This window comes from Pithys albifrons, chromosome 4 (assembly GCF_047495875.1).
Source record: "Pithys albifrons albifrons isolate INPA30051 chromosome 4, PitAlb_v1, whole genome shotgun sequence".
NCBI lineage: Eukaryota > Metazoa > Chordata > Aves > Passeriformes > Thamnophilidae > Pithys > Pithys albifrons.
This window is the reverse complement of record NC_092461.1, coordinates 76,973,957-76,998,597: the sequence shown is the minus strand read 5'-3', so window position 1 is coordinate 76,998,597 and position 24,641 is coordinate 76,973,957. Positions and strand designations below refer to the sequence as shown.

Below are 24,641 nucleotides of genomic sequence, written 5' to 3'. Positions count from 1 at the left end.
GACAAGATCTCCAGATTCCATTGCTCAGTGAGCTTTAAAAATACTTTTGACTGTTTTCTACAGAAATTAATCCTGTGCAGCAAAGCTGTGTGTACACACCTCTACATAGCTCTCAAATACTCTGAACAGCTTCATCCAAACTTGGGAAGTGGTAGTGATCTCCAAGATAGCTACATATGCAGAGGTCTCACGAAGAAAGAAACCCTGCCAGTGCCTTCTACAGCAGAAATATTTAAGTCCTGTTAATTACTGGAGGTGGCACATTCATGGAGGTTGCAAACAAAGAGAGAGCTTCCGCCAAATTTCGCACCTTTTCTAACATCAGCATTCACGAGAAAACAAAACAAAACTCTAGAAGAAATCAGATACCACTTATCCCATTGTCCATGGTACTGTCTGTTTTCCCTAGGCAAGATGAGCTCCAAACATTATGGAATGTGAGCTTCTGTAACACATAGAAATACATACATGTATAGATATCCACAGACCCAAGACAAATAAATAATTATCCAGTCTGCAACCTCCTCTCAGCCACCTGTTTTCCAGAAATTCCTTTGCACCATCATCTTACAAGCTATGCTGACCTTTAAGCCTCTTACTGGTAAAATCTTTGGAAGCTTTGATAATAAATTCTTGCTTTTAAGCAGATGCTACCTTCCAATTTGCACAAACTCGTGGTTGTTTTTTTTTTTTTTGGTAAAAACAACAGTTTTAAAAACATACCACTGCACCTCACAGTTCCTTAGTGAGAAGTTTCTCTACTTCAAAAGCTTCCAGATAAATAATCATACTTTCCATGTAATGTGGAACTCCTGCTCTCTGCTGGACGCAAGTTCACAGACTTCAAAGGACCAAGATCATCAGCTAACAGAGAAAGAACCCAGCCCTGACTTTTCAAACAAAGCTGCAAATTTAAGCCATAATCTGAATTTAAAGGGTCAGGTCTATGTGCAGTTTTCAACTAAAACAACAACTAAGAGCTATAGTCAGGCAGCTGTCAAATAAAAAAATCAATTGATTTACTGCTTGTTTAATGATTTTCCCTTCAACACAGAGAAATAGCTACCGCTCATTCAAGATTTCATGGGTTATTTCTGCATGTGGCAGCATATTTGCAAATTCCATGACTAATTCTTTCAACGTTTCAATAAACACACATACCTTCTTTGCATAAAATTGATTTGCTTTGCATTTCATAGTGCTTGGCATATATGGAAAACAACTGACTTAAACAAGAGCCTACTTCAGGCAGACTGATATTCAGATCTTGTCCACAAATGAGGCCCTGGTCAATAGACACTGGAATCATACAGAGGCAAAACCAGAGGTCTGCATTACATATTTATGGAAATAGGATACTTGATTGAACTAAGACAGAAAGAGAGACACAGTATAATCATATGGGTGATGCTCACAAGATAAATGGGAACTGAACTGAAGCAATGTTCCTACACTGTTGCCCTGATGTGGTCCTATCAAGGATCTTTAATGTGGTCAGACAAGAACATACATCCATCTAATCAAATACAAAAGCAAAACTTTACTTTTGTTGTGGTTATTCCTATGTTCTGCTCCCCCTTCCATTCCTTTAGACTATCCTTTCTTTGAACTTATTATTCCTATTTCATAGTGTTCCCGTATTATGACTTTAGGTACAATCCCAAGAAGAGGCTCACATATATGAGATGTAATTATGGATGGAGGAGAATCTAATCAAGTCTCCATATGCCCTACTTCAAATAAAGCTTCACCAAAACCCAGCAGAAGCCACATACACTGACTTTCCTGACTTGTGTGGCTCTTTGAGAAAAAGGCTGAGTTTAAAAAAGCAGGGGAATCTGGTCAGTGACTCAGGCTCTTTCTCTAGCTATAAAATAACAAGCCACTTTTATATCTCAAAATCAGAAAAACAACTGAAAGCCTGAATTACTCAATCCCACTAAGGGCACTCTGAACAATCAGTTACTGCTCATGTTCTTTGCACACAGTACTTTTGTAATCACTACCTCCCCTTCTGGCAATTTTGCACAAGTTTTATTTTCTGAAGTGGGGTACTGCCAGGGAGTTACTCTGTAAATATTATTTCTGGAAACGATAGATCACTTGTGCACAAGGTGATTTAAAAATGCGTAATTAACACCTCGTTACCTCCCCAGGTGTATATTGGCACATCCACCCCTAAACAGGGCCAAAAAAATTCAGCTGCTAAACCTTTCAGCTTAGCACTGTTCTTTCAGTGAATGTCCTGCTAAATAAATACATTTAAGTAGTGGTAGCTATGAGTTTCCTCAACAACCCACAGTTGAAAATGAAAACATATACCACATAAAACCAGCTATGGTGTATCAATGACTTACTCATTTTACCTGAATACATAGTTGATGTACTGTTGGTCCAAATCACTGCGAGAGGAGAGAAAGAAAAAACAGTGTTCATTTAGCAATGCAGTTCATTTGATGTAAGAGATCAGTATATTAAGCAGTTTTATAACACCGTCACATTACATTATATTCAATCATATAATACAGTTAGGTAACACTAACATTATATTATAATTATATAAACATATTATAGTAATAAATTTATCAATATTAATCTGAAATTCTCGATTGACCAGCATATTAGTTTACATATAATTCACATATTATTTCCATTGTTACTACGTCAGTGGGAGTCTCATTTAAAGTGGAGATAAAGTGAAACTGACTAAAATTTAGAACGTTTAACCAGAGACAGAAAATGATTTTGAAATAAATGAGCATATTCATATTCTTCAGATGCATGTATTATGTATACATGCATAATATGTGGCAACAGATCCACCTCTGTCTATACAAACAACTGCAAATTACAGACACTGTGAAAATGTAATGCCGCCTGATTCTAAGACCACTATTTGCATGGTCGCAGTTCTAACACGCAAATGGGATTAGTGAAAGGTTTCAAGGTGCTTAAGGTACTCAGTCATTCCAGCAGTTCTGTGTAAGTCACCAGCTGCTGAACACTTTTGAGACTGTGCCACAAAGAGAGGTACTGACAGATTCAAACCATGCAGCTTTCCACATGAACACAAATTAACATTTCCTCTTAACACCTGTGCCGGTAATTAGGAGTGCTTTTTCCAGGACTGTGTCATCATCCTTGGATAATACACTGTTTAGAACTAATTCAGTGTTCCAGTTACAGTATAACTATCAATAACTACATGCTATTGTTACCAACAATAAATAAGGCTCCTCTTGCAAAGGAAGTCATTAATGATTAAGCAAGAGTGGTTCAGCTCATGCTGATAACGCAGAGAAGCTACAGTTTACCTGACTGTTACACAGACGTGTCTCTACTCCTCTATGATAGCAATCTCTCTCTTTGTAAAGGAGTATGAAAACACATTACCTTAAGGAGCCAGGTTTCCACAACTTGTGAAATACTTTGTAAGCCCCTGTAATTGAAATGACATGTGTAATTACCATAACGTGCGATCATTCTGACAAACAACAGCTTGTTTGGCCATGGTACTGGCAGACGCAGAGCCCCTCTGGATTACAGTTTAGAAACACAGCACAAAGGATTCCTAAACTATGAGTAAAATTAACCTATCACTTCAAATTAATGGTTTTCAAAGTGCTATATGCTCAGAGTGCAGTCATCCTTTGTGGTTCTGCTAGTCCTTCTGAGCAAGAGACAACTTCCAGCTCGCGGCAGGATTGTGTGTGTGCATGTGTGTGTATTTGTGCATAAATACATACAGCAAAGTGGCACAGAATGGGTTCTTCAACCCACCCTATTTGGGGGTAAATTCTATCATATGTTCATCTGTGTAGACCCCTATCTAGAGCTGTTGGCTCTGAGCTGTCTTTCCTATTTAAAGTTCTCTCAGCTCTAGCATCTCCAGATCCTTTACATTCTTGACCCACCCACCTCTTGGTTAGCTCACATTTCTATTCTGGCTAAAGCCTTAAGCACTCATGGAAAAACAATACAGCTTCAGGCTCTATTTTCCCATACCCTTTTTTCAAGGCTTTGTGGTATTTTCTTTTATTTATTTGCAGAGAGAACCAGAACATGAAAAGTAAATCCAGTAGAACACTGAAACAGAAGTCCTCAATTCTGCCTCCATTAGACAAGTTGAAGGGTAGAACCCATGTCCTTTCTCTAATGCTCTGTCTTGATTAATTATGCAGTAAGTTAGTTCACCTGTTTGCCCTTTCTTGTAGCATCCTTATTTCAGTTGATAGGACACCTAATTACACAAAAACTCACCAACAGTCATATCAAAAACTCTCAAAACCAAGACAAATGGAAAGAAGCTGTATTTTGAGCATAAACATTGTTTGCACTCCTACATGTTTCAAACACACAGAAGCTTTCTGAAGACTTTCTAAGCAGTTTTTTACCTCCATGACCAAACAGTGCTTTACAATTGAGACCCCTTGGCTTTGAGAAAGCAGTAACATCACTCACTACAGAAAACAAGTATTTGATGTGAAAAATCCATAGGTTTACTTTTATCTAAATAAGCAAATGTTTACCATATAATATTTACTAACAATAAACACCCAAACCTATCTGTGTATTAACAACATTTTAGAATGGGAGCTCTAGATCTCCCTAGACAAGAATACACATAAACACATTACCTCTGCCCTGAAAATTTTACAATTTGAATAGAAGAAATAAAGGACTAATCCCTAATCTGCAGACAAGACTTAATATATGAATGAGTCACTCAGTTTATAGGCCACGCAAAATCAAATACAAGTGCTTGATTATCCACCCAAATGCTCCAAATCTCCTAGTCAAAAATCACTACTCTTGTTTTCTTTGGATTTTCTGGGTCTGACTGTTTCTAGCATTTCAGGGAAGAATTATGATTTATCCAAATCAATGTTTAGTCTGAAAAACGACAAAAGAAAACCTAATGGGTTATGCAACTCGTTAAAATTTAAAAAAAATGCATATGATTGCTTAACCCCTTCCCAACATTTCAACATGCTTCCTAGGGGACCATATTCCATGATATTTCTGAGTATTTTGGCAGTTTTTAAATAAAATCTGTGAGTACAATAAAGGTCCAACTACAAGTTACTGCTTGGTTTCTTTCATGTTTCTTCTCCCCTCAGAAAGAAGTCTCTCACAGTAGACAACCATTAAAAAAACAACCAGCAAAGCTTAGTGCTGCTTGAAGCTGTATGTGCATTTTCTCATCCACTATGAACAGACTGCAATATCTGGTTTATTCTGTTGTTGTTTTCAACATAAAAGCTGTAATAGGAATGCATTGTCTTATATTTATTGGTCTTCATTCTTTCCAAGTGTTTCTTACAGTAAAGAATCTCAAATATCAGTAATTTCATAATAAAGTTGATTTCTTCAAAACATTTATTCTTCCTAATTTTCTAAAAGAAAATTACTTACCAACACAGATCAAGTGAATTAGAGCCCATAAATAACCATTTGGATCAAACTGCAATAAAGAACATCTATATAAATAAAAACACGTTCATGTAAACATAAATATTGTCATTTCCTGGCAGTTAACTTCAGAAAGCAAGTACAGCATGTGGAAGCTATGCTACAAGGAAAGAGAAGATGACTAAAGACTGGGAAGACTGAAGTTCTTCCTGTCTCACTTGGAGATCCAGCATATGCCAGTTACCCAGATTCTCAGCTTGTCTTGACATGGAAAGTTCTATTTTACCATTTTAAACAATCCCCAGTCTGTTTAGTCTTGTATTGGCAGTCAAGGAGGAGCAAAAGGATCAGAGGACTACCTCTAAGCTTTTTGCCTTGCCTGCTTTCTGCTCTCAGCCTCTGCAGCAGCTAAGGCTCCAACTAAGCACAGAAGAATATCCAAAAAAGTGCTTCAAACAGACATCTCTCTCTGAGCAAAGCAGGCCCTCTTTCCAATCAGTGAGGAAAACCAAATATTTTTGAGAGAGATCTGGCATATTTTAGCTGTCTGCTTTCAGGGGAGATGAATGATATACCAGAAGTTCCAGCTCTGCCCCATGGATTACACAGAGGTAGTGCAGGTGCAATGCTTCCAATGGCTGTGTTTGATCAGATGCCAAGACAAGTTCCAGATTCATCTGAATTCAGCGCTATTAACTGAAGTATGCAAAGCAAGGAAGCAGCCTCAATAGGTCTCCAAAAGAGAATCTCCAATGAATAAACATTTGTGGGACAGAGCACTCTCTGGAGGTACCTCCTTTCTTTTGCCAGTAGCTACAGAAAGCATGTAGAGTGAATATAAAACTAATTTAGGAATTTTCTGAAAGTACATGTAATTAACACAAACGTGTGATTTGCTGGAAGCCCTGTAAGAAATAAAACCATGGTTTCCCCAGCCACCACCTTCACCAGACAGCTGCATGTCCACACAGCTCAGAGGTTTTACTATGATGCGAACACAGTAAAACAAGAAAGACTACAACACAGCAACAGAAAATATTTACAGTTCCTTTGCAGAAATCCTACTCCAGCTTACAAGTAAATGCTGCATCCCTTGTATGTTAACAAGATGTTACACATCAAGGTCTAACTAGAGCTGCTTTAAAAAGCTGAGCTCACCTGTGTGTCACACAGAGGAAGGCACACTGCTGCTGCCAGGAGGAACAGCACACTGTGGAGAAGAGAAAAAAAGGCTACAAGACCAAAAACTTGCAACCTGGATTTGTACTCTCAGCAAAGTAGAAGCAATTCGACTCAATTTTACACTGACACTTTCAGTTTTTATTCCATATTAAGAAAGCAATTTTTGTCACCACAAGTAAGTTTTTCATCGTGCTTTCTTTGTAACTCATAAAGCAGCACAAAACATCTCAGAAGTGATAAAAACAAGAACACAGAGGAAAATGGAAACAAGATGTATTACACTAGAAATGGCTTAAGGACTGCACAAGTCCTCTACTAGTCCACTGATTTAGGCTAAATAAATTCTTAACCTGTGGCTGAGTCAGTATTTCTTCACGCTACACTGAATACACTGATGTGGAATTTCTGAGGACTGTCATTATTAATAACAACATACACTTGGTTTTGCAACTTATTTTCCTGTTCTCTAGGGGCTTAGGAAAAGACAGAATAAAGATTATAAAAAACCCAGTATCCTTGACAATAATCCAGTGGTGAACAAGGCTAGAGTAAGTCAGATAATGGAAACAACAGGAAGAAATTAGGAAGATAATGCCTTCAAAGTATACCAAATAATAACCCACCATTATCCACTCTTAAGTACAGCTGAAAGATTACAGGATGCAGATGACAGCAAATATGCTTTCTTCAAGGGGATGTGGCGGCACAGAATGAAACTTTTAATACATGACTAGTTGACTTCTCTTTGTCCCTTTCTATCTCCTTTTTGAAGCCTAAACAACCAGGGCCAACAAGGTTTGGTGGGTTATGTAGCTTAGAATCACTGAATCACAAAATCATCAAAGTTGGAAGAGACCTTTAAGATCAGCACTCCAACTATCAATCCAGCACCATCATGACCACCCCTAAGCCGTCTCCCCAAGTGCCACATCCAGATGCCTCTTGAACACTTCCAGAGACAGTGACTCTACCATCTCCCTGGGCAACTTACTGCAATGCCTAACAACTCTTTTGGGGAATTCTTTTTCTAATATCTAACCTGAACCTTCCCTTGTGTAACTTAAGGCCATTTCCTCTCACCTTTCATTTCAGACATGGCAGAAGAGACCTGCTCCCACATTGATACAAATGATTCTAGCAGAAATGGACATCACTTACCTTTTACTTCCTAGGAAAGGCATTTCTAGCTATTTCTAACACATTATCTTTCTGTTACTGTTTACAATTACCCACTGGAACTTCAAACCTGGTTTCCATCTCCTTTCCAAAAATGTTATGAGCATTGCTTTTTCATTCAAGACTTGACTTCTGTCTTTTTTATTTTTTGTAAGGAGAAAAAAACCCATATATATGTTCGAGCAATTGTTTAAAAAAAATCAAAAGTATTTAATTACTCCTATGTTGCAATTTAGGCTCACTGCCCACAGGAATGTGCCTTACATTCTTCATTGTTTCAGTGTGCTATTATCTGAAGTGAATACAGAAGCTGAAGCCAAAACAAGTCTGAATCTGAATCTGAGTAGTCTTAAAAGCTTACCTACAGACTTTCAGATGAGAGATCTGCTGTAAAAAAGAAAGTGTAATTAAAACATTGAAATTTAACACTAAAAATCATGAAATAGTGCTTTCTTCTTCCAAAAACTGGGAAGTGATGACAGCTGATCTTACTACACCAAACACATTAAAACTTAGCAAATTTAATTTGGAAAAGAAGAATTAGGATCACAGATTAGCCTACTTCAACTTGATTTGTATTTTCAGATTATTTACCAGCAGATAAATCTAAAACTAGACATGAACTTTATATCTGGTTTTCAAACTTGAATTACATCAAAACTGTGTCATGTGTGCACTGAGTTTTCTTAATTAGGTACTAATTAAGTACCTAATCAAAGGTATCAGTCAAATCAGTCTTGATGTCAAGTCATGAAAGCTTCCCAATTCTTTGGTACAAAATTATTCCTGAGACGCTTCCCAGCAAGGTCTGTGTTTGCATTATCCTTGTCTGTGGTGCTTTTGTTTTTAAAGAAAGGAATCACAAGCTTGTGACATAGAAGGAAAATATGAAACACTTTGACAGGGACACTAATCAGAGAACAATGGCACAGGGACATACCATGGCACAGACTGCTGTGTCCCTTAGGCATAACCTTAGTGACCTCTTCCATTTGCTAGAAGTAGTAAACATGGGTCATTTATTTGTCTTCTATACAGACAACAGATATAATGAACGGTACAGCAAGTCAGAGGCCACTGTAGAAATGGCTTTATGATGAATGATTTCCCAGTGTTAGTTCACACAGCAACTCTTCAGTAAATTAGAAAAGCATTTCAAGAAAAGCTTAAAAAGAAGGCTCCCTAATACAACTCATGACAAACAAACCCAGCTCTTACTAAAGGGTGCAGGGATTATTTTCCTGACTTTCACAGGTCTTGGGGCAGATCGCAAGAATTCAAAACAAATTAAAAAATGCACTGTTTCCCCTGCATTTCACATGGAGATGTGATCTACCTGTAATCATACAATATACTATATATATTATACTGGTTAGATCTAAGGACACAGCCCTCCTCTCTCTCAACTCAAACAATGAGATTTTCACATAGGGCATTGTGGCATTCGACTTACTGTATCTGGAATAGAAAAAGTCCTGTCAGAAGTGGACTTGTGAAGAAAATGAAGAAGCTAACTCTAATGCCTTAAAACCCGAGGGTTTTAATGTTGTTTAAATGTACGAGATGGAGTCTATTGTTCTTTTTGCCAAGTCACCCTTCTTCTTCCCAAAATCCCCTGAGTTACCCTTACCTCCCACTTTGGAATGTCTGCAGTGTCCTTGATGAAGGCTCAGAAAGTTTTCTCATTGGCCTGTATCGAACCCTTTCTATTGGTTATTAACCCCTGCATCCTATTAGTGAAATTCCAAAGCCCCTCGGGATCCCTAATGGTCATATCCTGATCCTCCTTGAACCCATAAATACCCCCTTCTGTTATCAATAGAGTGCTCTCTCTCTTTGTCCTGTGGTCCCTGTGTTGTCCTTGCGGGCTCCCTGGGGGCTACATGGTTGGGGGGAGCAGGGGGGGGCACACCCCTCTAGGTAATAGGCTAAGCCCTGGACCTAGAGACACACTCAGCCATTGCAGGGCATGACAGACAGGGAGTATCAATTTTCAAAAGGAAAAAACAAGCAGGATCAAGTCAGTCTTAAAAATGCAGATCAAACCAGTGACAGGCATTTGCAGTGTTTCATCAGCTAAAGAGGAAAAGGAGACATCAGTATAGATACTTGTCAACAGCAAAGCTCTCTCTGGGTCTCAGTAATGAATAGCTATTGTAGTAAGACTAGAAAAAGCACATGGCACTAATGCTTGTATTAAAATAAATTAAGTATCTTGTCACAGGGCAGTTAAATTATAAGTGTCACCTTGAATGTACCAATAAATAGATCAATTACCTCTTTCTGCACAAACTTCTGGAACCCACAGGTTATAACTTCTGCTGCATTGTGCACAGTGAGGAACACCGGGATTGGCTGCCATTGGGAGACAAAAAAAATCGCCCGAATCAACCCAGAACAATCACACACAGAGGAAGGGGCACTCCTAGAGACAGCTGTCCCACATTTGTGGTTTGGGGGGTGTGTTTTTTAAGCTGTAAATCCGTGCCACATCTCCTAGAAGTGTCTTAGACCCATTCCGATGAGTATCACATGGCACAGGGATCTTAAAATGCAGACCCTGCTGCAACACAGCTTCCTGCTTCTCCCACTTCTGAGTGCTCAGATGGTTGGTTTGTACACAGCTACCTCAGTACAATTTGCACCAGGTTTCTACCTCTAGTTTTCCCTCTCTGATCCAGTATCTGCAGCCTCTGGAGTGAACAGTTTTCATTAGTTTTCCCATCTCTGTCTGCTGGTACTAAGAATACAGTGTGACTCCTAGCAACAGAATTGTGGGCAAGATGATTTTAGGTGATTGTTTTCAGTTACTGCATGGAAGAGCTGCCCAAAATTAGGGTAGAAATGCAATAGTTCATATACAAGAGATGTTGAAATTATACCCACTGAGGTATCTGGACACTATCCCAACATGAAATCATTAAGAAACAAACCCCAATTATAACAATAATGAATCAAACACCCATTGCCCCAGGCAAACCAAACCAGAATTAGTGGTTCATAATACTTCCTCCAAATTAGATCCATGGTCTCGCAGACAGTTGAAACAGAAGCAATTCTCTGCTCTGATTAAGATAATCTAAAGAGTAAGCCAGTTTAGGAAACAGTATTTCCCCACTTGTGTATAGTATTTAAATCACGTGAGTAGAGAATGAGTTAATTTCTCAGTGATGTCCATGTTTTTAAGTATCAGGTGATATCAGAAGCAAATATCTCTCAAGCTTGACTTTGTATTCAGAAATCTGTATTTTCTTTAATTTTCTTTTCTTTACTGTAAAGCCAGATAAGCATTTTAAGTCATAATGACAGCTGGAGTGGATTCATAAACAGAAGACACCAAGATCACTTCTAGCATCTTTAAACTAGTGAGGAATGAAAATCACACAATCACAACTGGCATGAAGTTGCTGGACCCAGCCTCACTGGTTCTGAAAACCAATCCTCAACCCTGTTGCTGGACAACTGAGAGCATAAACCCAGAAGTATCCAACAGAAGCACCCTAAGCATGACACAGTAATAGGATATACAAGAAATAACCATAAACAAGGAAAGTTGACAGCAGAATTTACATTCTTTCTTTTGTAAAGCCAATTTGCTGGGTTTTTCTTTCCTCCCCTCTGCTTTTGGCTCTTCCAAACGTGTTTTGGAGCCAACAATGGCTCCAGTTTGCCTAGCCCAGTTAACCTTCTCCATATGTCTATTGCCTTTGATGTGAATATTTCTCAAATTTGTGAGTGGGTTATGAAAAGAAGGTTTACTGGTTGGGCAGGCAGGGTGAATTGACTCTGTACAAAACTCCCCTCACAGCACTGCATACTTTTGTTAACGCATCACAGTCCAGAGCTAAGAAGTCCTCCTCCAGATCCAGTCCTGAAACCTTGGGCAGAAGAGACTCCAAGCACCATTAGGGAAAGGCACAAATAGAGATAAAAACTACAGTTTTTATACCAGCCAGTATACAGGAGTGTTTGAAAGCAGGTCTCCTTGTATTTGATCAAAAAAAGTGTACATGAATTCTGCTTTAGGAATAAACTCTCTTAATTCAAATATGCTGTTGAGGTGAGCCTGTTCAGGTATGAGTTTGGGAGAGTCCACTTTCCTTCTCACTGTTTGAGAAAATTGTTCTACACAAAGTTATAATAAGTAAAGCTTCTATGTAGGCTTGCATTTAGCCCCAGTACAAGGTGAGATGTAGTAACTATGGCCTAAGACTACTTATCTTTTTGTCTTTCCTCCTAAAATGGCCACAGAATTAGGCCTCTAAATCCCCACTCATGTACAACAGAAAGCCATTCAGAAATGGGAGACACTTCTTAAGAAAAGTTTGGGATACAAATCAAAACCATTCACAGCCCCTCTACCACACCAATGTAGCTCACTCATGAATGACCAGAGCAGGAAGAGGAAGGAAACACAGTAATTTACAGGATGACTGGGAAGTAAGAAGAAATAGCTGAGAGGATGTGATTCATAACTCCTCCACCACCCAGGTGAGCAAGCAGAAAAGATGCTGCTGCCAAGGCTCTACTGCTGTTTCCAGGCAGGGTTCTCCTTAGGGATCTTTGCTCACTTTGAACCAGAGAAGCCCAGTGGAACTTCCTTTGACAGGGAATCAAGAGGAAGTAAATGCAATCATCCTGAGACAGAGCTAACCTGAGCATATGCCTGTGCTTTCCCAAGATTATTTGGGTCCAAGATGAGGTCCTCAACCTTGTTTATGAGGACAGAGACCTCCTGTCCTTTTCTTCTCTACCTCTCTACTGAAAAGTTCAAGGGATCACTACAATCAGAATCTTGTAAAAAATTCGCTTTTGTCCTCTTTGAGGCTTAGGAGATGACAGGAGCAAGCTGGCTCTAGAGTTACATTAGGATGCATTGCAAGAATACAGAAGTGAACTGGTGCAGAATTTGGGCTTGCAGACTCCATAACAGCAGCAAAACAGTTATATTGGAAAAACTGATTAATTTATTTTTTTAAGAAAGACTGTATCATTTAAGTATAAAGCATTTGAGTTTAATGAAAGCAGATTTGACATCCTGTAAATATTTTGTGGGTTATTGTGATGCACATGGATCATAAAATGAATTAATTTAACCATTCCCCTAATCTCTTTCCCACTTCCAATTTATTTTTCCAAATCCTGTAAAGAATCAAAAGCCTTTCACTGAAATGGTTTTCACTCCTTTCCTGGAAGGATTCCCCACAGATTCCATAGCCCCATTCCCCTTTTTGCAAAGTTACAGCTAATACGTTTTTCAGCTTCTTCCCTACTTGCAAAATCCAGACCACTGAGGATCTATTCAGTATCAATGAGTATTCTGGAAAGATGCTGAGTGTTTTGGACTGGCAGAGATGCTTTTTGATACTTTGTAGGACTGTACTGATGCTTTATCACCATTAACAACAAATCTACTATTTGAACTGCTCCTCCCTCCTTTCCCTTCAACTCAGAAACAGCATTAAATACCATGAATGAAGAGGATGTCCTCTGTTTACAAAGTAGAGATATTAAAGAACGGAGTCGTACTCGTGCATTTCTTACCAATCTAGACAGTGACCTAGAGCCAGCATAAATAACGCCCACAAAAAGTACTGAAGCAGGAAGCCATGACAGGATTTCAGACCTGTGAAAACAATTAAAATCTCATTACTTCACCACATTCTGTTTACATACAGCCAGCAGCAAATTGCTTGCAATGAATATAATATGGATATATGTACACAAATTTCAAATATGCGCATATTAAAGTCATTGTCTGATTGTTCAGTATTCCTACAATTTACTAAAGAGTCCAAGTCAGAAATTATACATTTCACCTCATCCAAGAGAGGAACTACCTGCAGATATGCTTTTATCTTTTACTATTTCCCTAGCACCTCTCCTTCCAAAACTGTGCTGTGTTTTTTTTTAGCAATTACTCCCATTGGTTTTAAAGGAAAGAAATCTCAACTGATTTCCTTGATGTGCTGTGAAAGGAACAAAAACTGACAAATAAAATGGTGCATTAGCACAGAAGACAGCACACATTTTCACTACACACAAATACACTTTGGCCACCCACACATTAGTTTCTCAACCAGATTTACAAAGAGATTCTTCCTAAAGATCAGATTGTCTCTGTGGGAGCCTACCTCTTGAGATTTCCTAACGATATTCCTTTGACTAAGCCAAACTCCTAGAGGCAGTTTGACAACTAATGGAGGAATGAAGTCATCTGATTGACCTAATTAATTTTTTTTTTAGCCATGGTTATTGCAGTAGGGTCAGGTTTCAGTTCTGAGAAGCGGGTTTAGAATTTGCACTTTTCCATTTTTTAATCTTGTTACTTAAGGGGAAAAATGGATGAAGTAGGTGGTAAATTTCAGAAAGAACAGTGTCAGACTTAGAGCACGGGAAGAAAGGAGTAGCAGTGAGGTAAAGATCTGAATCGAAAGCTTCCCAGGACTGAAGACACATTCACTCTTCCCAAGTTTTGAATTAAAGCAAAGAAAAGTTAGTGAATAATGTTCATTCTCAGAATAAAACCAAACTGCTTGATGTTCCTTAATTTGCAGTGCACTTCCAACTAGAGCATGTAAGACTTAAAACATTAATTTATAGATATCACTATACTACCACACTTCGTGGAACACAAGAAAGACAGACCACTAAATGATGGAATCAGAACAGTATGAACGAAGATAAAATATGTGTAAAGATACATGTAATCACAAACAAAGAAAAAATGTAAACACTACATTTTCTCTGTTATAGAAGCATCATTTTCCAGCATACTCAATCAAAAACCCAGGGCCATGAAAATAATCTGTAGATCTTTTCACTAGCATAAGTATTTTCTCTGGGTTTTCTTGAGTAGCCATCATAACTTTTAATCAAAACACTGTTTTCTTTTAAGGTTATTGACTTCAGCTGGAATTTCATCAAGACCAAGATCTAAAATTGTCATGCCTCATTACCAATGAGTTCACATCAGATACCAACAAAAATACCCCCCCCAACCCTACTGGAACTGCAACAAATGGAAGGAAGAAGGAGGGAAGAAAAGAAAGTAGAGCTGGGAAGATGAAAGGAACACACGATTAAAAACAAATTTTCATTTAGAACATAAAAATATCACTCTTTCATGTTCCCCACCACTAAATTGTAGGGATCCCAAATATGTCTCCATCTCCAATGCAATACTGAAGTGCAATGGAAAAAGACTTCAGATGCTTTTTCCACAATTTAAGGGTAGAATTTTATGCTGCCAAGTGGGAATTTCAGTACTGAAAAAGGATACATGGATGTTTGATGTAACATGTCAGCATCAACAATCTGTCTTGTATGTAAACTAATTAGCAGCCTCTTAAGTTGGCAATACAGTGATGTACATGTAAAACAGGAAAAGAACTGATGAGTTTGTGGTTGTTGTAGGGCCAAGCCCAAAGCCCATTAAAGTCAATGGGTAGGTTCCCCTAAACCATGCTTTGGAGTTTTGGTTTAAGTAAGGCTCTGAGCTGCTGCTTAGCTGTGGGGGAAAGGCAGCACTACAAGAAATGCCAACAAAAACACATTGGACTTATGTGCCTACAAGGGTTAGGCAGAAGGTGGGCAATAGATGGCAGTACTGGAAGCATTACGTAGACACTACACATATTCCACTGTGCTCCACAAAGCCCTTGTCTGGAATACAAGCTTTGCACACAGTGAACATTCACCATTTAGAAGCAATAATGGAGAGCTCCTTAAAGTTGGAAGTACCTGGGGGGGGAAGTAGATGAAAGGCAGGTTATATACAAAACCTAAGAGAGGTTACCCTAAGTAGTATGTTTTTATTTGATCTTTATTGTGAGGTTAGTATTCTGGACTTTAGACAAAGGGTGATGATCTCCATATAATAATTTAATTCTGCTGGGACACTTTGGGATAATCTGAGCCGGCTCAGAAGGCATATGATATCAGTCCACATGTCAGAAAAACTGAGACTTTGTGGAAATAAACAAACAAATGGATGGAAGTTTATTATTTGAAGCATGAGGAGACTGGAAATGGTATTCCTATGTATCCTACACATACACAAAAAACCCCCAAACCAACAGATAGATTCATAGACCAATATGCTGTCAGGTGTGGGATGTGGAAATGTCCATTTCCCAGTGGTAGTACTAAAATCACCTTTGGACATTACGTTTATTTTGGGGGGATTTTTTTGGTTCATTGATTGGGTTTTGAGTGTTTAGAGGGTTTTGGTGTTTGGCTTTTGGGGTTGTGGAGATTTTTTTATTTTGGTTTGGTTTTGCTTCAATACAGGAGACATAAATTACAAGTCCAGATCAGCAAAGCACTGAAGCATGTGCCTAATTCTTCTGAAGAAAGACAGGTTTTAACTCATGACTAAGTACTCGTCTGTATTACAGCCAAAACATGTCAATTAATACTGGTCATTCCATTCAGTCTATTCTAGAACAGGTATTCTGCATTCACTAAACTAACAAGGAGTTTCTCGAGATATATTTTAATCCCTTTTCCTACAGTGCACTGACATCTAGCGGCCTGAAGTCTCCAGTGTTAAAATACGAATAATTTTCATCAAAACTTTTCATTCATAAAAACATCTTCAACATCAGAAAGTGGTTCCTGTCCAAGCCCCCCAGCTGCAAAGTCAAGACACATTACTCAAGCCATTGTCAAGGAAAGTTTTGAGTATCTCCACAGAGGAAGATTCAACAATTGCTGTGGGTACACATCTTCTAAATTATACCATTTTGCAAAATAAAAAAGTCGTTACATTCCATACTGCAGAATGGATCCATCTGAGCAGAGCACAGTATGCTGGGTAACTCTTCTGAGTTGCTGGTGTTGGATTGTTGTATCAACCCTGTACTGCCATGGCTGCTTTTACTGTGCAGTTACAAAAGTTATTCTAATCACAACCTTCTTCAGCATGATGCTCCAAAGAGCCATGGCAGACCCCGATGACAAAAACAGCATCTACATCCGGTATCGTACCGATGGAAGCCTCTTCAACCTAAGGTGACTGAAGGCCCACACCAAGACCCTGAATCACCTTGTCCGTGAGCTGCTTTTTGCTGACGATGCCGCCCTCGTTGCTCAGACAGAAGCAGCTCTGCAGCGCTTAACATCCTGCTTTGCAGAGGCTGCTGAGCTTTTTGGGTTGGAAGTCAGCTTGAAGAAGACAGAAGTTCTCTACCAACCTGCACCTCAGGAAGTCTTCTATCATCCTCACATCACCATAGGCAATTCAGAGCTTAAGTCAGTCCAGCAGTTCACCTATCTGGGAAGTAACATTTCCTCAGACGGCAAGATTGACAAAGAGATAGACAACAGGCTAGCAAAGGCATACAGAGCCTTCGGAAAACTCCGTAAAAGAGTCTGGTCCAATAAACACCTGAAGAAAAGTACAAAGATTAGTGTCTACAGAGCCATTGTACTGTCTACTCTTTTATATGGGTCTGAATCACGGGTCATCCATCGCCACCACCTGCAGCTTCTCGAACGCTTCCATCAGTGCTGCCTCCGTTCAATCCTAAACATCCACTGGTCTGATTACGTGACCAATGTGTCTGTTCTTGAACAGGCAGGGGTCAGCAGTATCGAGGCCATGCTGATGAGAACGCAGCTGCGCTGGGCAGGGCACGTCTCCAGAATGGAGGATCACCGCCTTCCGAAGATTGTGCTCTATGGTGAACTCGCCACCGGCTGCCGCAAGAGAGGAGCCCCAAAGAAGAGATACAAGGACTCCCTGAAACAACACCTCAGCCTTGGCCATATTGACTGCAACCAATGGTCCACTCTGGCCTCCAATTGGGATTCCTGGAGACACACCATTCACGACACTGCTGCTTCCTTTGAGAGCACACGCAGAGTCAGTCTCGAGGAAAAAAGACAATGCAGAAAGAACCGTTCCTCACCAATATCACCAAAGGAGACGTTCCACTGTGCCTTTGGTGACCAGACCTGCCTATCCCGTATCAGCCTTTTTAGCCACCAGCACACTTGCAGCAAGCGTGGGTAATGCCCTTCTCAAATCTTCGTTCGCGAAGCCTAGCCATGATGATGATGATGATGATGACAAATGCTACAGTTAGGAAAGGGTGAGTGATTCCTATTTATTGGACACAGCTCTCAGAGAAAAAGGCAGATCATACTTACGGACTTCACTTTACTGAGGTTTTTGGGGAAGGTTATGTCAATGCTCTTAATTAACATTAACAAGGTTTCTCTTATTATACTAAGGGAAGAGATATAGACATAGGGCTGGATAAGTTATCCTTATGGTTTCCACAAAGCGCTATGCTTTTTGGCTGCCTTATCGAGGTTAAATTGAATCCAATTTATAGTAGTAATCATTGAAGTGTGTGCCACTAAACATTTATTTGACCAAAACACAAGTTCTCTTCCATATCTGTAAAGCAGAACACACACGTCCCCCAACCTATGCTTTAGCCAGTTAGTAACTTCCACAACCAACTTAACTATGTTGTGATTCAGGTACAGAAAATAAGTATATATCAGATACGAAAAAACCCACAGTACCTTGAACACAAGTTAATCTCCACCCAGCCCAGCTTCCAGGAGATGTGAAGCAGAAGTCCACCCACCAACGTTTGCCACCTGAAACAGAATGATACATCTGTGAATTGATTGTCCTCTTTAACCATGAGGAGAATGTACCTCAGAGTCCACAGAACTTCTCACAGCACACCCATTACTCTAGTTGTCTACCATTCTTCTAGGTTACCAGGGATGCTACTATCCCCCTTTGAATCTTTCATTTCTGTAGGTCTTAACTTCCTCCAAATTTTCTAATCATCTGGTGCTTCCACATGCTATTTCAAATGTTTTATAAATAAATTACCATCTACCACAACTACCATAGTCATATTACTGAATGTCCAATTTATCATCTCTTTCCACACAATGTTTACAATAACAATAGTGGTGTTACAACCATGATGATCTGAAGACGCAAGTGAGGTGAGGTTTGTGACAAGACATGACTATCTTTTCATACATAAACTGTTATTGTTGGAACAAACAAATGTGATTTCAGGACTGAAAGACTCACTTCAGCTGAAATAATAAGCCCCAAGGATAGCGTGTTTAGTCCCAGTAGTTTCAAACATTAGCTCCATGACTTCCCATGATAATTCATGCTGGGTTTGGATTACAAAATCCCTTGAACTGACTGCTTCCTCCCCTGCCCCTAGAGCTTGTGTAGCAAGCACCAAGTGAAGTGTCATCAACAATAATATCACTGTGCTGCATGAACCTCTGATTCAGAGGCCCCAGAGAAAATAACTTCACAGCCAGATAACCTTGCATATAAACCACAATGCTGCGGTTTTCTCACTGTAAATGTACATAACAATTACATAAATTCTGCATTGACTTATCTATATAATGACTTATCCTACCACAAAGCTGTTCCCTAGTCTATTACAGAACTAGTATTTGCAGCTTAAGAAATACCTGCAGATAACTTAAATGAGAAGTGATGTACACTGATTTTTTTAAGCTTTAAAATATTTTATTAGCTTTTTTCTTCCTTAAGTTAGTGGTTTTCAGAGAGGTGTTTTGTGTGTTTTCTGGGTGAAAGTCCTTGAACATGTAGCACAGTTCAGACAGAGATATTGTATTACAATGTTAAACGAAATTAACATCATTAACAGGAATAGAAGTGGGTTTATTTACTATTTCCATTCATTGCAATGCATTTAAAATCTTTCCCACACACATACAAATAAACAAATATTCACTTTATGCAGTATTACATGTAGTTGGACACTGTCAGAGAAGAGTGAGCTCATTTTCCACATGGTTATGGTAAATATTCAATGCTACTACCACAGCTCACTTCACTTTTTTTCCAATGAGGAGCATATGAGAGCTTAAAAGCCAGGTTTTCCTGATGTTTGCTGTGGGCATGACCACGGTCTATCCAAGCCAGTGATGAATTCCTATCAGCTTTATTGTGAAGAATATCGTCTTGTCTCACATTTTAAGAAGTTGAAGTTAGTGACAGTTTCAGATGCTCAGCACTATGCAATAGTCTTAGATTATAATGGGAACACAAACAATGCCAGTGAACAATAACAGCATGAATGGAGAAATGCATTCCTTCCCTCTTTTCCTCACCTGTCATAGCTCCAAATGAAAGCACATCTGAGCCACTTGAAAAAATTTCAATGAAAGATCACTTTTAAAAGCCAGAACTTGAAAAATAGTAAGATGCTGAAATACATTGCCAAATAGTAGAAAAAGGAAACAACTGTGGTAACACAGATATCATAAGGCAGTTGCTTGCCATTGAAATAAGTTTTTCTACTGTTGATTTATGTGTATTTTAAATACATTACTCAAAATTCTTTCCCCATATGATAAAAGCGTCATGCAAGAGACAGTCTCTGTGTGTATGCCAAAAATGAAGAAAGCATTCATTGCATATTTAATTGAGCTGAATACACTCAAAGTAAATGGAGATTCCCCAGGCAATTATTCCTAGAGTTGATTGCAGTCCTGGGGCTGCAAGTCAGGCAAAAATGTAAGCCATGCTAAGCAGCAGAAAAGGAACTAAAAATATCCAATGTGTGCAGATTTTAACATTATCTCAAAAGAACAAATGGGGGAAGTCTTAACTCTAAGACTTCAGATTTTCACTAATGTCTCACAAATTACCAACAGGACTGAGAATATGTATGGACACCTGTCAAAACACAATTTCTCATTACAATCATGAAGACGACTTGTGATGCAGAGTTACAAAAAATGCCAAGCATGAAAATAAGCAACATGGTATTTGTAATTGCCTAAAAATGGATTTAAGGTTGCTTTTTTCTAGCATAGGTAAAGAATACACCACAAATCCACATCATTCACAAGTGCCATTTCCAAAGAAGACAGGTTATATTATATTTGCTACTTTTCTATGCTGAAGTTAAGACTTTCAGAAAAATGAAAATTATAGACTCTATGTATCTTAATTGCATCACCACCACGATGTTTAAAAAATTAACCAAGACAAATTAATGAATGCTTTACTAAGGCTTTATGAAGTATGTTCTCTAGACTGCAAAAGCCAGTAATGACAAGAGGTACTGAAGTTAGTTTCAGCATGGAACAGCAAGACATTAAAGTCATTTTTCAAATAACTATTCTTAAAATAGTACTTACCCTTGAAAAAGGGTAGGGTAGGTAAATTGCAGGACAGACAGGACATACTGGAAAACAAATACCAAATTAATGGACATCAAACACCTATATTTTATAACATTAACAAACAATCACAAGAGCAATAAAACACACACAAAAAGTTTTCATTTTTCTTTATTTTAGTAGAAAAGACAAAAATGTTTAATTTCTCTTCCTATAGTACATTTCCCCCCACTCTCCTTCTCAAGCCACAGTATAATCTCAAAAATGCTCATTGACTAACAGCATCTGGGCTAAGCTCCTCTTGAGCTCGTTAGAGACACTGTCTGCTCCCACGAACTACTCCTGTCTAAGGAGCTCCTGATTTTTAACAAACAGCCTTGGAGACTTGTTTATCTTGCCTGCATAACGATCCAAGTGGAACAACAATTTTCTTATTGAACTTTCAAAGAAAGTTACCGACCTTCATTGCAGCCAGGATGGAAAATAACTGTGATTAAAGCCAATTCTCTTACAATCCTACAAACAGCAGTGCTAAGTGAGACCCTTTGAGCTCTCCTGGACCACAGCAAGCTGTGACCAGCAATCTGCTTGGCAGTGGGACACTCTCAGAGGCACTGAACTCTCAAGTTTGCTACACTTTGGAGGACTGACACAGAACACCGACTATGGAGCCTGGGCTGACACCCTCACTCCTCAAGACATGAGTACTTCACTGAACTTTTCAGGGGCATACCTTGCATATACTCCTTCAGGTGTGTGTGCACACGAGGGTGAATATGCTATAGCAAATGTACTGTCAATGTTGCTTGCTTAGATTCTGAAGTACACTAGACTCATAAGTAACACTAAACTCATAAGTAACACAGGCCTATAAATGAGTCACTGTTGTGCCTGTAGTGTATTCTATAAGAATCTTTTGATAAATTGTTTAAGTTAAGCTGTTGATTAAGTGCTGTTAAATTGAAGTGCTGTTAAAACATTAAGGCCTAAATTGTTGGTCAAGTTTGGAACTAAGTTTGGCAAGGAGGTCTACTCTGAACCCTGTGACTCAATGGCAAGTGTCTTATTCCCTTTTATCCTTACCCTTTCCTATCCTTACTTACACACAGAGCATTTTAGGTTGATTTATTTTTAGATTGATTGATTTTAGTCTGATTTTTTTCTGTCTGCTTTAACCACCTAGTAGTGATGTAGTAGATGTAATGATGTAGTAACATCATATAATGATGTAATGTAGTAATGATGGCGATAGAGTGAACCTTGCCAATGAGCTCTGTCATGGTTACACTTTTCTATTAAACCTGCTTTTGCCTATACCTTTGCCAGTGATTCTTTGAGCAACCTAAACACTCATTTGTGACACTCCCCACACCGGAACCACTGGATGCTGCCTCTGTCACTGTGGAAGGTAACGGGCAGTGAAGTACATGAGGCGTGAAGTGGACACACTGAACAACAGATAAGGCTACCTTTTGAACTATACTTTCTGAGCACACTCCATGCATCACACTGAATGGAAGGAGGATTAACAGAAACAAAAAGCCATGTGCACCTGCCAATTAAAATCATATCACAAAACAGAGGCAACCTTTGGCAGAATCAAGACAAATAATCTTAACGTCACTCTCTCCTTATGATTCATGCATCTTACACACCTAACATTCTGTTCACAAGCTATTTTTGTAAAATATTAAGCAGTCCATGAAGCTCATTGGAGATTAATACATGGAGGTAAAAAGCAAAGCCTCTGTATTACTGCTTTAGCTTTCTTTGTCAGGGTCTGCACCTATGCAGGCTAATGTCTTTTCATGGTGTATATGTATGTATATATGCAAATATGAGGCATAAAGACATGTCTTTCGATACGTATATCAGGATCTAACAAACTCCTGTAATGAAGTACATAAATACTATTTTTGCAAAGAAGAATGACTGAAGCTTCCTCAGAAGAAATGAAGCGTACCTGCTGTTCCTTTCAGGAGCCAGCAGAAGCTGTCAAGGGCAAAAGGAGCAGCTGAAAGCTTTCAACAGAGAGGAAACTCTGCCCAGCAGTTTGCAAGGTCCAGTTTTTAAGTGTGTTGGGTGTCACTAAGAAGCTGGCATCAATATACAGAGACATGGCATGTTGATTCACAATGAGTCATATTACACATAAAACTGCCAGAACTGCCAGATGGATTTTAAATCAGGACTGTATACCTGCACTAAGTACTCCCACTTGCATTTGCATACCACCTGCAACAACTAAAAGGTCTATATTTGACTTATTTTTAACTTTATTACACTAAAACTTACATTAAGGTTTGAAAATGGAAGCCCTATGTCTAAGTCCTTCCAGCTTCCTCTCCAGTATAGTTAAGCCAAGTACCTTTCCCAATCCATGATGCAATCTGGCAGTTCTTCTAGCACCTTTCTGTTTAACTATTCACTGCTCCTAGCAGTCTGTCAACTCAAGTGTAATTATCTCTCCCTACTAACTTTGCTTTGTCTCTGGAGTTCAGCCTACTTCTGGGAATCCTTAATGGCAAGTGTACCTTGGAACAGAAACCAGTGGCCAGTGCCCAGAACAGGTTTCATTTTCACCTCTGAAATGTTGCTTTTCTTTAGCTCTCCCTCACCAAATCCCTATCAGTTGCTTCAGTAACACCTTTTCTTTCACAAATCTGCACCAGAAACAGACTCACTCTCAGTTAAATAGGACAGCAGGATCAGTTACTCTATCTTCTCCTCCCAGAGTGAAAAAACTCTTCAAACTATGTTTAAACTCTACAATTTTATTCACAATATGGCCATCTGCAGCCTACTTATCTTTCTGCTTAAACATTTCAGGAACACTAATACGCAATTAAGTTACACAGTGGAAAACAAAATTCTTGTCCTTAATTTGCCAACTAATTAAGTTGACACAAAGTCCATGGAAGTTGGTATTTTTTTCACTACTGATACAGCATTTTGAATATTTCAGATTTTTTTTCTTGGTATTACTGTTACAGTTAACAAATCTCCTCTTGGGAATAAGTGTGGTTGCTGGACACCGGATAGTGAAATATATACAGCTTCAGCGGTACTTTCAGAGCAGCGTAATTTCTGGCTCTGTAACACTCCATTCATTGGAATGACAGATGTCACCTCTTTGCTCTGCTGCACAAGCCAGCGTTGGAGCTCGTGTGCCGTGGAAAGGTTAAGATGTCACACCGTGAGAAGAGCGAGAGCGGCCGCAGACAGCCCTCTGCTCAGTGTCGGGAGCACCTCGCGATGGGGGCGGTGGTCCTTCTGGATGGAATGAATGCCAAGGAATTTTTCACTCGTGCGACAGTCCCGCCCGGGAGAGGTTGGTCCGCCGGCTGCTCCTGAGCGGGGCAGGGCAAGCAGAGGGCATCGTCCCTCCTCTTCCTCCTCCTGTTCCCTGCGCTCCCCTCGTCCCGTTCCCGCTGCAGCGCACAGACCGCCCGGCACCCCCGCCCCGCCCGGCACCCCACCCGGCCCCTCCGGGCGCGGGGCGGCCCCGCGCCCGCCCTCACCTTGTTGGTGAAGCAGGACGCCAGGTAGAAGAGGCAGAAGGCGAGGCCGCCCCCCGGCCTCTTCAGATACATCTGTCACGGCCGCCCCCGCCCGTCAGCCATGGCAGCGACACGTCCCGGCGTGGCCGCTCCGCCGGCGCCGCCCCCGCCCCGCTGCTGCCGCCTGGCGGCCCAGCCCGGGCGGCCCGGGGC

General features: G+C 39.7%; 1 protein-coding gene across 5 annotated transcripts in view; it reads right to left on the bottom strand.

Annotated features, from left to right (window-relative positions):
• Positions 1–24,575, bottom strand: part of TMEM241 (transmembrane protein 241) — a 71,298-nt gene extending 46,723 nt beyond the window's left edge. For 4 of the 5 annotated variants that reach the window (XM_071554676.1, XM_071554677.1, XM_071554675.1 and 1 more), the window contains exons 1-10: positions 24,450–24,575; positions 20,947–20,993; positions 18,310–18,387; positions 13,315–13,396; positions 10,048–10,125; positions 8,132–8,157; positions 6,571–6,622; positions 5,416–5,464; positions 3,394–3,439; positions 2,367–2,402 (exon numbers count right to left, since the gene is read on the bottom strand). In XM_071554676.1, the coding sequence (XP_071410777.1) occupies positions 2,367–2,402; positions 3,394–3,439; positions 5,416–5,464; positions 6,571–6,622; positions 8,132–8,157; positions 10,048–10,125; positions 13,315–13,396; positions 18,310–18,387; positions 20,947–20,993; positions 24,450–24,521 (566 nt within the window). In that variant the 5' untranslated portion in view covers positions 24,522–24,575. The remainder of the gene's footprint in view (positions 1–2,366; positions 2,403–3,393; positions 3,440–5,415; positions 5,465–6,570; positions 6,623–8,131; positions 8,158–10,047; positions 10,126–13,314; positions 13,397–18,309; positions 18,388–20,946; positions 20,994–24,449) is intronic. The other variant, XM_071554674.1, reaches the window with a different exon arrangement.
• Positions 24,576–24,641: the final 66 nt, after the last annotated feature.